Source organism: Microcebus murinus, chromosome 9 (assembly GCF_040939455.1).
Source record: "Microcebus murinus isolate Inina chromosome 9, M.murinus_Inina_mat1.0, whole genome shotgun sequence".
Classification (NCBI taxonomy): Eukaryota; Metazoa; Chordata; class Mammalia; order Primates; family Cheirogaleidae; genus Microcebus; species Microcebus murinus.
In genome coordinates, this window is record NC_134112.1 from 67,167,429 (window position 1) to 67,181,473 (window position 14,045).

The 14,045-nt window shown below is 36.8% G+C and overlaps 1 protein-coding gene across 7 annotated transcripts in view; it reads right to left on the minus strand.

Annotated features, from left to right (window-relative positions):
• Nucleotides 1-14,045, minus strand: part of DOCK4 (dedicator of cytokinesis 4) — a 424,117-nt gene that overhangs the window by 181,173 nt on the left and 228,899 nt on the right. For all 7 annotated transcript variants that reach the window (XM_012736139.2, XM_012736138.2, XM_012736141.2 and 4 more), the window contains exons 9-11: nt 9,419-9,500; nt 8,529-8,589; nt 4,252-4,384 (exon numbers count right to left, since the gene is read on the minus strand). In XM_012736139.2, coding sequence (XP_012591593.1) covers nt 4,252-4,384; nt 8,529-8,589; nt 9,419-9,500 — 276 coding nt within the window. The remainder of the gene's footprint in view (nt 1-4,251; nt 4,385-8,528; nt 8,590-9,418; nt 9,501-14,045) is intronic.

Consider the following 14,045-nt stretch of genomic DNA (forward strand, 5'->3'; position numbering starts at 1 on the left):
CCTTCAGTACTTTGAATACTATGGATGCTTAAAAAACTTCAATTGCATGAATAAATGGACAGATGGATGGATCTCCTTCTGCCTGCTAACCCCTGATGATTCGTAAATATGTGAGTCTGCTCTTCATCTTTACTGCCCCTACTCCCCCAGTTAAGCTGGAAAGAACATCCCTCATCTGGACGTGTTTGTACATTCACTGTTATCTTTTCTTTTATTTGCCATGAATGCTCCCTCCCAGGAGTTCTGAATATCAAGATACTATTCACTATCATTCAAATCTGCCACAGAACAAATTCTTTTTCCTAGGGATCAAGTCCAAGGCGATAATTCACAACTATTTGCTTACATATTTATTTATTTTATCACCACAGGTTTTTCCAGGATGAACATGATGGAGATTATTTTCAAGCCAGTTAACAGTGGGATACCAAACTGAGCACTGACTCTTAGAAGGCTGGAAAATTAAGATGGAAAGAAACCATCCCACCTGTCCAGCTGTAAGATACCAAATTGCCATTTAGTGCATTCTGCCTCTGGTTTTCTTATTTCAGCCCAGTGGGGAAGGAAGAAAGATGGCTTGTTTCCTATTAGATAGTTAAGTGACTCCAGAATTCATGCTTTTAGCCTACAAACTTCAAAAAAACAAAACAAAACAATGAAACAAAATAATAAAACCCCAAAACCTCCTAAAGTATGTGACTGAAATTATCGTCCAGCCTCACACATGTTATTTGTTACTGTTCTTATTTGAGTCCCAGATGGGCTAGGGATTCAGTCACCTTAACAAAAAGATATTTCTTCCCAATTGTTTCTAACAGGCACTTCTTAAAATGTGTTCCTAAATCCACAGTTCCTTCCTAATCTACAGTGACTGTTTTGATTGGTTAGTGTTCCTCTTGAACCTGCTTCACAATTTGCTGACCTGGCATTTTAAAGAAATTTCTCTTCCAACAAGAATTACCCAAAACCTTATTTGATACTTAAGAAAAAACAAATAATAAAAACCCCACAAAGAGCATAACAATTTATCTTTATGAGCGTGAGTGTCTCCCATCGGCAGAGCTGGAATTGATGGGTCTTGTTCAGCTGGCTGCATAATCCAGGGTGACGCATGTGACTATCAGTCGGGGCCCCCCCCTTTCCCAATGGCAGGATAAATGCAGCCCTTGCTACCCACACCTGGAACTGGAAAGACTACTCTAACAAATGATGGGATTGTGAAGAATTTTAGTTTTCTTAAAAAGCAATGCCACATTTTGTTTTTGTTGCCTAGAATTGCTCTTGATATTCAGGGTCTTCTTTGGTTCCATACAAAGCGTAAAATTATTTTTTCTATATCTGTGAAGAATGCTGATGGGATTTTAATAGGTATTGCATTGAATCTGTAGATCAGTTTGGGTAGTATAGACATTTTGATGATATTGAGTCTGCCGATCCACGGGCATGGAATAGATTTCCATCTGTTTACATCCTCTGCTATTTCCTTCCTCAGTGTTTCATAGTTCTCCCTGTAGAGGTCTTTTACCTCCTTGGTTAAGTATACTCCTAGGTACTTAATTTCTTTGTTGCTATTGTGAAGGGTATTGAGTCTTTAATTTGGTTCTCAATTAGATTGTTGTTGGCGTATATGAATGCCTCTGATTTCTGTGTATTGATTTTGTATCCTGAGACTTTACTAAATTCATTGATCAGTTCCAGGAGTTTCTTGGTTGAATCTTTGGGGTTTTCTAGATACAATATCATATCATCAGCAAACAGTGAAAGTTTGATCTCTTCTGCCCCTATTTGGATACCTTTAATTCCATTTTCCTGTCTGATTGCTATAGCCAGGACTTCCAGCACTATGTTGAATAGAAGTGGAAATAGTGGGCAGCCTTGTCTGGTTCCAGTTCTAAGTGGGAATGCTTTCAGTTTTTCCCCATTCAGTGTGATGTTGGCTATGGGTCTGTCATATATGGCTTGTATCATTTTTAGGTATGTCCCTTCTATGCCTATTTTCTTAAGTGTTCGTATCATGAAAAGGTGTTGAATTTTGTCAAAAGCTTTTTCTGCATCTATTGAAAGAATCATGTGGTCTTTGTTTTTGCTTCTGTTTATGTGGTGAAGTATCCCAAGAATGGAAAAACAAGCACCAGATATATTCACCAGCAAACTGGTATTAACTGAGTAGCACCTGCACCAGATATATTCACCAGCAAACTGGTATTAACTGAGCAGCACCTAAGTGGACACACAGGTACTACAGTAATAGGGTATTGGGCAGGTGGGAGGGGGGCGGGGGGCGGGTATATATATACATAAGGAGTGAGATGTGCACCATCTGGGGGATGGTCATGATGGAAACTCAGACTTGTGGGGGGGAAGGGCATTTATTGAAACCTTAAAATCTGTTCCCCCATAATATGCCGAAATAAAAAAAAAATAAAAAAGCAATGCCACAGAACAGCCGCAGTTATCATATCACTAGGCAGTGTTGTGATAATACATCCAGGAAGACACAACCTGAGAGCTCAGGTTCTGGAGTCTGGACTTTAAATCTGGTTCCCTTTCTTATTAGCTAGGTTACTCTGGGCTAGTTATTTAACTCTCAGTTCGCTTATGTGTAAAACAGAGCTAAGAGTGTCTGATTCATGGTTTTGTTGTAAAGATAAAGTGACATGACACAAAGTGCTTAACACAAGTCCTTCCACACAGTAAGCACACACGAAAGGGTGGCTATTATCAATCATTAGTACTTCAAATAAATTATGTTTGACAACCAGGAGTAGAGTGTGGAAAGAAGATCATCATCATGGATTTAGGCCCAACCATTGAAATCGAGGGTTGCCATGTGATAAAAAGAGTAACAAGTTCTACTACCATTAGTTTCACCAGAACTTTCCAAGTTTAAAATCAAGGACACAGGCTTCATCCCTCTTAAAAGGGATAAAAAGAGTTTCTGGTCCTAAACCACAGACCACAGATAAATCTTTGTCAACTAATTACTGAATGTGTTGCATAGGTTCCACTGGGTGGAGAGTAGATAAATCCATGAAACCCTGCAGCAGCGGTCAAAAAGCAATTTGAGTATATGTCCCACAGGGAGAAGGCCAGTGTTGTTATGGCCACCTATGAAAAAGCTATTGGCATATGTTGGATACATCAACACAACCTCTGGAACGGAATAAAGCAAGCTTTATTTATGGAGGCGGCCAGCAGCACGGTCCTCAAACTGGTAACGTGGAAACCCCGGTGCTCTGAGGTTGTTGCTGTGTGTTGCTGTGTGTTAGTTCTCAATGACAGACCTACGGGGAGGTAGTGATGGTAGGGTGACACAAACCCATGTACATTTTAAAAATCATTTAATTTAGGATTTGGAATATATCAAGTGACTTTCTTAGCAGAGTATTTTAGATTCAACTGTGTCCCCCAACAAAGGTAATGTTGAAGTTCTAACACCCAGTACCCTCAGAATGCGACTTTATTTGGACAGAGGGTCTTTAAAGAGGTATTCAATTGATAGTAAGGTATTAGGGTGAGCCCCAATCTAATATGATTGTATCTAAAATTCGGGGGTCAGGGGGCGGCATTTGGGCCCTGAGACAGCCGAGAACACAGACAGAATGCCATGTGAAGATAAAGGCAGAGATCAGAGTCATGTATCTATGATCCGTGGAACACTCAAGACTGCTAGCAAGCCACCAGGAGCTAGGTCACAGGCATGGAGCAGATTATCCGTCACAACCCTCAAAAGGGCCAACCCTGCTGACACCTTGATCTTGAACTTCTAGCCCCCAGAACTGTGAAGCACTACATTTCTGTGGTTTAACCACACAGTTTTCAGTACTTTGTTATGGCAGTCCCAGCAAACTTACACATGGAGCTGGAGGGAAATCATCTGAGCTTCCCCTTTCCCAATTCTAATTAATTTATATTAAAAAGTATTTTCACTTTCTAAAAACAAATTAACTTTCTGAAGGTAAAACATGCTAGGTTTATGAATTCAAAGGTGGCACTCTCCATACCAGTCTATCTAATTGATAAGCTGCCTGTATTGATTGGTTCTCAATTTCATAATTCCTTGGACTGGCAGATCATGATGTGTGGGCTCACCCACAGCAAGCCCGCAGACTACTGGAGTTTTAAGGAATGGCTCATAAGCCTAACCCATCCACTGCTCTTCTATTACCCACGGAAAGTAGCATTCACTCAAGTAGGACTCACATGCATCCCTGTGCCCGCCCCAGCCCCTGCCATATGCACGGTTCTTACATGTACACTTTCAAGATGAGGTCGTCCTTTGTCTCTCCTGCTAGCAGGTCAGCGATGCTAAGGACCGCACAGCCAAAGGGTCGCCGGTACTGAACACTGCAGGCGTTCTTTTTCTCTCCTGCTCCCATTCGACCTGCCCAGTTAAAGAGCAAACGCAACCCATGGAGCCATTTGATTAGAGGCTTCTTAAATAGAGACACAGACAGGTACAAGATAGGCCATATGAAACATAACTGGATGATGGAGAAGACATGGGTTGGGGGGTAGCAGAAGATGTTGCTTTAGTGATGGACTCTTCTCTCTAACTCCCTAACTGTGTGACCTTGGGTAAGAAACTTAAACTCTGGACATCAGCTGCCATCTGTAGAACACAAAGATTAGGACTGATCCCATGTTTAGGAACCCCTGCCTCTGGAAAGCTCTCCTAGGCATCCCAGGATGCTCATGTCATTAAAAGCAGTAATGATGCCTATTTCATTTTCTCTGTTTTAAAAAAATTCCATGTTCAAAAAAAAATCATTTAAAAATGTTCACCTTCAAAAGGAAAAAGTTTGAGATTGTCTGAAGTATAGCAAGAAAGCACAGGTGACCCAAGGAGTATGCTTCTGCCTTAGCGCTCAGGCTGTTTATAACTTGGTCGTTCACTGAAAACGCCCGGGATGGTTTTGAGTATTATAAAGTTTTAACTTGTTTAAATTGTCATATATTTTAAAATATGATATTGATATACTGTTTTATTATTAAATTTATTATTTATTATTGGTATTTAATTATCAATGGATTATTCTGAAGACAAAAAGCACGAAGTACACCAAAGTTGAAATATAACAAGTTAATGTGGGGAAAAATAATGAAAAAAATCTGCAAATTTGTCTCCAGATGCTTATCAACAAATCGATAAACTGTTTTCATCTGAGCAAAAGTCTCCTATGGCACATCAAGATGTCCCCGGCAGTTGCCAAATTCAATGTTAAATAGAAAAAAAAGGGATAGCAATATCCAATTTGGCTTTTACTCCTTAGTAATAAAGGAAAAATACCTCTGCAATATGTCACTTTCAAAAAAATGCTTATAAATAGCAGCCTGAAAGCCTCTTATTTTATCAGTTAGAATCAACACTTTTTTTAAATGTCCAAAATAAGTCAGTTGCTTTTAGATGTACAAAATGGTAAAAATTCATAATATCAGGTTTTCATGACCTGATGCTATATATGTGGCTAAATTTCAATCTACATAATTTTACTATATATTCTGCCTACAAAGTGAACACTTTATGTCATATTAGAATTTAATTAACAACCAATCCTCTTTTTACTTATAGAATTGATTTAAACAAATTTAAAACCTTGGTCGCTTGTTAAATGGAAAAAAAGGCCCCGTTTATCTTTATTTTGAACATTATTACAGAATGTACTAGAATGAAATATATACTTCAGTCCTTATCAATATCATGATGTTAAAATATAATTGTCTCCTCTTAATCATTTCCTTGTAAATGCAAGACCACAAAGACAAAGTGATTAGAAGATTTCTGAGTGGAACACTTCAAAGTTATTTAACATGGGAAAAGAAGTTCATTAGTAAAAAAAAAAAAAGAAAGAAAGAAAGAAAGAAAGAAAGAAAGAAAGAAAGAAAGAAAGAAAGAAAGAAAGAAAGAAAGAAAGAAAGAAAGAAAGAAACTTAGAAACCGTGAACAAAATCCTAAATCCTTTGCTAGCTCTAAGTTTCTACAATTTATACAAAAGCATGGCACATATATCAGGGTTTTTTTTTTTCTTCTTCTTTTTAGACATCCCCTTGAGCTAGAACTGCACTAAAAAAAAAATTGTGAAGGAGAGATTGGCAAAATAAGGGTGATGGGAGAAGTGTTTTCTCAACCACCTGAGAAGACTCTCCATTGAGGACTCTGTCCCTCTCTCTCTGACTGCTGGGAAGCTGAACTCTGAAACCTCCACATGTCCTCAAACATGCAAGTTTAAGTTTTCTTTCCTGGCTCTGTGGTTACCATGGCTTTGGTCTAATTATAATACTGAAAAGACAATATGATGCCAGCCCTGGAGTTTCCAACTCTAGGATTAATAAGAATTCGCAGTTTGGTCAGATTTCTAGGAATGTTCTCTTACGAGGAAGGAAGGTAGGAGGAATGTGGGAAGGTCAAAATATGGAGCAACCATCCAAAAGACAAAAGGGAGGCACAAAAGTTGAAAGAACTTAATAACTGGGGTGGGAAGGAAGATATAAAACTATTAATGTCTCTTTTTTTTTCCCTCCTTATCTTTCCAAAGATCTGGGCTTAAATTCCCAGAAGCGAGGTGCTATTATTGTTCTTGCTTTCTGCAGCCAGTGAAGGTCAGTGTGCCCTTTTCTTATTAAAACAGGTACAAGGGACAGTCTATAAAAAGTAGGAGAAGTATCTATCTCTAATAGACAACGATCTTCTTTGATCCCTTTGATCTCACTGCATCTGTGGAGCTGGGAGACTAAGTCTTAACTTTTCTTAGAGAGTCTTACTTGAATCTCATTTCTCCTTAATCTCAAAAGGTTGAACCAGCACATGTTTTTTGCAAGTATTTGTTGCAATAATTCCAGAGAGGTATTCATTTGACAAAAACTGGGATGGGGGTGGGGAGATAATTTCTGATTCAACATTTATTCTGATGACTTAATGACTACAAAAGCCTTAATAAAAAATATAATCATGACTCATAAGCTATATATCTGAATGGCCACTCTGTGATGGGTAATACTACTGAGGTGGCTTCGCTGGCAATAATGCTGTGAGTGAAAGCCACAGGCCAGGCGAGCACATACTCACTCTGTTGCATGTTTTTCTACCACCCCAAACCCATAGATGTCTCTGCAAAGTTCTGAAAGCAAAAGTGGTTTAGTTTTTCTCTCCATGCTATAGGAGATTATATTAAAATTTTGGCAATGTTTACATGTAGATATCTAAAGCCACATTTTACTTTAGCAACTGATATTACAAATTTGAATTAAAAATACAAACACACAGAGAATTACATTACAAACTGCTCCCCTGCCATCCTGAGAATGGATAGAGGCTTTATCTTATAAGGGAAGAGTAACATGGGTTCCTACTTTTCCAACGTTTTAAAGGATTCCAATTTTTTTCTCATATATACTCATTTATAGAAAGAAAAATTAAAACAAAACCAAACACAGTTTATTTTTTAAATTTCTACTGTCCCTCATATATAAAAATAGCATAAAATGAAATTGGGCCTTCAGAACAGATTTTTATGAGAAAAAAAATAAATAGAAAATCTGTGTTGGAATGAAAGCATGTTTTATAGGCTCTCTCAATGCACGATGTAGTTATCATGTCCATAAAATAAAAGCCTATAAAAACAAAGATCTCTTTGCAGGATTGCATACCAAAATATTATTCTCCTGCAGAAGTATTCCTGTGCAAGTAATGTAGCATTGGTAGTGAAGAAGTGAAAACAAATTCCTAATATCAACTGGTTAGCCTTAATGGAAAAATTGTACAAGCTACATCATTCCTCATTGTACCTATTTCCTGTGCTGTAAAATGCCTGCTTTTAGAGGCATTTTATGTGTAAAAATGAGGGAACATATTCTGGCTCCATTGAGCAAGTTCATCTCATAGAACATTAAAGTGTGCTCTGCAAGATGTTAATAAATACTATATTATATAAATGCTTTCATGGTCAAATTAAATTTGGGGAAAACTGAGGTCAACAAAGTTAGAGAGGCATATTTATCTTCTCTTGTAGGACTTGTCAGACCCTTTAATAAACTGATAACATTATACAAGTTTTAAAAAATACACAGTATTCAGTGTTTCATAACCCTTTCCTTGTAGCACCTTCTGTAATAATGGTCTACAGCATTCTGCACTTTGGACAAAGCCAACTGACATAAAACTTTCATAAACCTGTAGAAAACTCAGCTCCTGAAAGTTTACTTTATGCTAACAGAAATTAGAATTTTAAAAGACAAACAAAAAATTTTTGAATCAAGTATGTTTAGGAAGACCAATAGAACGAAATGAAGCACAACAAACTTATCAATGACTTATATCACAAGAGACAAAAATCTATTTCTGGTGGGTGAGTAGGTCATCTGTGAAGTTGGGGAAAGCAGGGAACAATTTGCAACTTCTGTGATTCTTGGATTTAAATCTGGCTTTGACTTCTTTGTGATCCAGATAGCAAACAGACCAAAACCACACAGAGACCTCTCGCCACTTCTCCCGGTTACTTGCCCTACACGCTGACAAGCGCTGTACCTACCGATCCGGATAATGTGCACAGTGATGTAGATGTCCTTTCTTAGCTCGCTGCTACCCAAATCCTACCAAAAAAACAAAGTCTGGTTATTTTAGCATTTATAAGCAGCACTCAAAAGGCACATAACATTATTTTCACAAATAAAAGAAGAAAGATGGAGACGAAGATAGACATTCTTAATGAAATGTTTGTAGCAGAAGCCAATGATTCAAATCCTTTTGTAAAGATACCACTAAAATCAACTTTAGGTCCATTTATGTCAAGAAATACTTTAAAAAAAAATACCAGTGTCGATTCAATTTCTTACTCATTCCTTAAACATTTATTAAGCATATGTCACACACTAAACAGTGGTACCATGCTGAACCTTAATACTATTGTATTTTGGTAATAGTGTAACAGGATTAATAATATTTTAAAGCTGTGGTCCCCAACCCCCCCAGTACCAGTCCGTGGCCTGTTAGGGACCCAGTTGCAGAGCTCCACACACTGCCTCCCCACCCCCAATCCCTGCCCCATCTGTGGAAAAACTGTCTTCCATGAAACTTAGGAAGTGAGGAAAGGGGAGCAGCAAGAGGTGAGTGGTAGGGGCTTCTCTGGTACCCAACCCTCATATCACCGCCTGAGCTCCTCCTCCCCACCACCATCTGAGGAAAAGTTGTCTTCCATGAAACCGGTCCCTGGTGCCAAAAAGGTTGGGGACCACTGCTGTAAAGGAATTAAACTAACCATGTATGGTGGTATTCAGAATTCTGGGCACTAATGTAATTTTTTGTTATTTATATGAAGTTTAAGTAAATTCACTATATTCTCTCACAATAATTTGTTTCTCCTAAATAATATGAACCATAATGAGATGAATCTGCCTCACAGATAAAACAAGATCTACTTACCACAAAGAGAGAACAATGACGTTCTGGTTTATCTGGGGCTTTAGGAAGCCCGTTTCTATTCAGCCTCAAGAAAAATCTCTCGCTACAAGAGAAAAAACGTTTATCAATTTGAAAATTACTTAATATTCAGAGTTTTATCACTTTTCTTACTACTCTTCATCCTAACAGGTAAGCTCAACATTTATTAGGTCATTCATTTAACATCAAAATTGCATGTATTAATTAGGAGAGTTCCAATGACAACAAACATAAAACTGGCAAAGCAGCAACTGTAAAAGCAGAAAACAAATATATATGCAAACAAAAATTAACTTTTGAAAGAATAGGTTTCCATATCAGGTTCCATATAGGTTCCATATAGGTTTCTACAATATCACTGTTATTAATTCAAAAAGTAGAAACAAATGCACTAAATGAGAAAATACAGCCTAACATGCTTCCTGTGTTTGTATCTAAGTAGATTTTTTTTCATGTTTTATGTCATATTATTTAACATTATGGACATTATTCTAAGTGTTATCTATTAGAAGGCTTCATATTTTATATTCTTACAAGTCTATAATCCAAAACACAGAGGTTCCAAGAAATGAAACTTGAATTTTCTTTGGTCTCCAAAGGAACTGAAGATCCCTAACTCCCCACCAGATTTGCATTTGAAAATACGGTGTCATCCAGATTTAATGCAAACACAAATGATGCTATTGCTCACCCACTAATTCAAGGCAATACATACTTACAGACACCATTTAGATCCACGGTAATGTGTGACACTATTTATGTTCAAAAAATAAATGAAATGAATATTGGCCCAAGAAAATTAATCTACCAGCTACCATGAGTTTCAAATTCTAAATGAATTTTGATATCCTGTTGCCTATGATAGAATCAACTGGCTGGCTATCTCAGGCAGAAAACACACAACCACCATCTACAGAATGTGAAATCATCACGTGATATGGCCTTGGTCAGCATAGCTTCAGCCCAGGAACCAAGCAGGAAAGCAGACATTAGTAAAAGGCTCAGAACCTACCAAGTCTCTGTGTGATTTATCACTAGATCCTTGCCTTAAATAATGGCTCTGTCATCCAATACATACAAGGGGAGAAATTAGAACCATAAACAGATCTCTAAGGAAGCATATGGATTTGAATTGATTGCTGTTTTGGAATATTTTTATTCTCTTTTGTGATCTAAATCTAGATAGATATGTTTAACAGATTCAACTTCCTGGTTTACCTCATCTTTTTCTTATATTATGCCCTTTTCTGATCTCTCATGAGAAAGAGCAACCAATACACATTTTTATGGGGCCATTTCTACTCTTATTACCTACGTTTTTTTCCAGAGAGCAGATGGCTGGTAAGGCATGAATGAAGAGAATATAAATTGCTGCAAGGATCCTCAGCTGAAGCTAAAGTTCCCATGTGATACTATTCTGAATTGGAGGCTGGGGATGACAGCCACAACTGAAGATGCAGAGATAAATTAATCTTATTCAACTGTCATTTACTAGAATTCAAGGAAAAGGTCTGTAAGCTCTCATCACAGGAAAAGAAAATTTACAATTATTTCAAATTCATGATATGAAAAAAAAGAAAAAGTGTAAAAATTCATCTTGGGATAAAGGACTTACACTATAAATAATCATATTATTAGGTAATATTTTTTTTTGAGAATTCATCATTTGATAGGTGCTCTACAAAAGCCTTTACATGAATCAATTCGTTTAATCCTTACCATGCCCTTAGGAAGTAGGTACTACTACGGCACACATTTTATAGATGGGAAAACAGAGAAATAGTAAATAGTTTTGCCCAAGGTCACAGAGCTAGTGTGTGGCTGAGTAGTGATTCTATCCAATGTATTAATTCAAAAACCTAGCTATAAGGTTTACCCCTCCCCTGCTCTATAGAAATACAAAGCAATTGTTTCCAGAACATTGAAATAAAGAAGTCATCGCCTGCCTGGGTCACCCACATGGCAAAGTCAAGCCTGGTCCCAAGAGTTCAAGGTAATGTTCTCCATACCCTTCCCGTGCTAACAGAAAGGAAAGAAGTAGGAATCTTGATTTAGAGGCTTTCAAAGTGGTCCTTGGTTTGAAATTGTTCTGATGTAGTTTTTTCAATGAAACATGCTTGAGAATCAAAATGACTTGAGAAATAAATTATCTTACTAAAGAAATGCAAAACTCCAAAAAGATGTAAGATGTGAGAACTTGGTTTTAGTTAAAACTGGTAAGGTTTAAGAGTGGTATTTAGTTTGCTTCTTAGTAATCAATCACCTACTAACATATAATAATTATTGGTTATATTTTAGCACAAAACACAAGCAATGTGAGCATTTTCCCCTCTCCTGTATCATGAACACTATGGCTCTCTCTGGTTTATATTTTTTGAGATACACATATGTTTGAAGCTCCTCATTATCTCTATTGAAACATTTGAAGCAAACATCACATTATCTTTTGGCAGGTCGGTCTAAAACAACAAATACCAATAACATTAATACACAAAAGTCAATGGGGCTTTTTCAATAGCAAAACCTTAACTTTAATACTATTATAAAATACTATTCCATATCTGCATGTTTCATCAATATTCTGGTAAAAAAGTATTTCCTAAAGAATTCTATTTCAGAAAGATCCCTTTTGCTCTGTCACTATTTTAATTTCACTAGTCTAGACAGAATCCTGATTATGCAAGTATTATACTGTATCATATCCCATTTCAGAAAGAGTATCAATATGCAGGAAACCAATGACATGTCTCTCAGCTTAAGCATTCCTTAAGAAGGAGATAAAAATAGACTGAAGACGGGTACTATGGAGAAATAAGTCATGTGCATTTTTTTTAACAGACTTCTTTTAAAAGGAAAAAGGGAAAAAAGGAAATCCTCTGTGGCCAATTTTTTAGGAACTCTTTTTATTCATTTAGTGACATGCTGTTGTTGTACAAACTCAGCCAATTACTCTTCAGATTTGGTATTACAACCACTATTTAATCAGCAAATGGTTTGGGGCAAGCAAAGGAAAAAAAAGACCTAGAACAACACATTTCAGAATCTTCGGATTATATTAATAATTATTAATTATTACCCACACTCTAACAAGTTTGCAGGATACCAGAATATATGCCTTCCAGGCCAGGAGGGAAACTGAATAAGTCAATGATAATTCATTCTGGTGCTGTCTAAAATTCTCGAAACTATCTCATGTGAACTTTTGTATACCACATAGAAATATATTTTTGACATTCTGTTCTAAGTCCATTCTTTTTTATTTTAAAAATTTTTAATTATTTTATTTATTTATTTATTTATTTATTTACTTACTTACTTACTTTAGAGACAAGGTCTTGCTCTCTCGCCCAGGCTGAAGTGAAGTAGTGAAGTGGCATGATCATACCTCACTGTAAACTTCAACTCCTGGGCTCAAGCAATCATCCTAGCTCAGCCCCTTGGAGTAGCTGGGACTACTAATGGGACTACTACATGCCACCACACCTGGCTAATTAAAAAAAAATTTTTTTTATAGAGAGGGGGTCTCACTATGTTGCCCAGGCTGGTCTTGAACTCCTGGCCTCCAGTGATCCTCCCACCTTGGCTTCCCAAAGTGCTGGGATTACAAATGTGAGCCACTATGCCTAGCCCTTTGTCTGCTCTATTGTAACTCTAATCGGATGGCAAAACTAATTTTTGTAAACTTAAATATTTTCGTATTACAAGATGTGCATACCTCCATTACATCATTTACACTTTTTTCCTAATCATGGGGTTTGTATGTTTCTTTCCTTTTACATTGTAAGCAACTTGAATACAGGCCCATGACTATTAACCTTTACATCTTCAGCTTCTAGTCAATATTTGGTATTCCTTGATGTTTTATAAGACTAAACAAATACGATCTTTTAAGACAAAATATAGCACATCCAAAGAACTAGAAAGGTTTAATTCTCTCCCAACTTCCCTTGCTCCTCCATAATGTCCTTTACTTTATAGTAGGGAAATATATGAGTCTCCAAAGAGATACTTCCATCAACGGTGCCTCACTACCAGACATGACATTCACCTAATGAACTTCATGGCACCTCCAGATTCTAGGTCATGACATTTAATGCTGTCCTTATGCACATTTTATGGCTTTATTATATTCAACATATAATAATAAAAAATCTATAGTGCTTTAACATGTTTTCAAAGGAAGATACTGCCTTCCTTTTCTTAAAGAATAAATACTGAGATACGAGAATTGATATTATTATCAGCAGAGAAAAATCATTTGACTGCCATGTTCTGCTAAAGGAAATTTCACTGCAGGAGAAATTTAGTATCCACCTGCATTCTGTGTGTGAGTCATTATAAATCATGATACCATAAATCAACAATGACTAATTCTTTGGAAATAAAGAATAACAAATCACAATTATGTATTATTTATAACCTACCTTCTTCCAACAAGGATTGGAGGAAATCAAGATAATAAATAAGAATGTAAATAAGCAACTCTAGCATGGCCCTTGGAGATAAATAATAGAGGCAAACATGTAACCTGTGCCAGACCCTACAACTGATGCTTTTCATAGATCTTCTCATTTAATTCTTGCAACCACCCTATGAGGTAGAAACCACT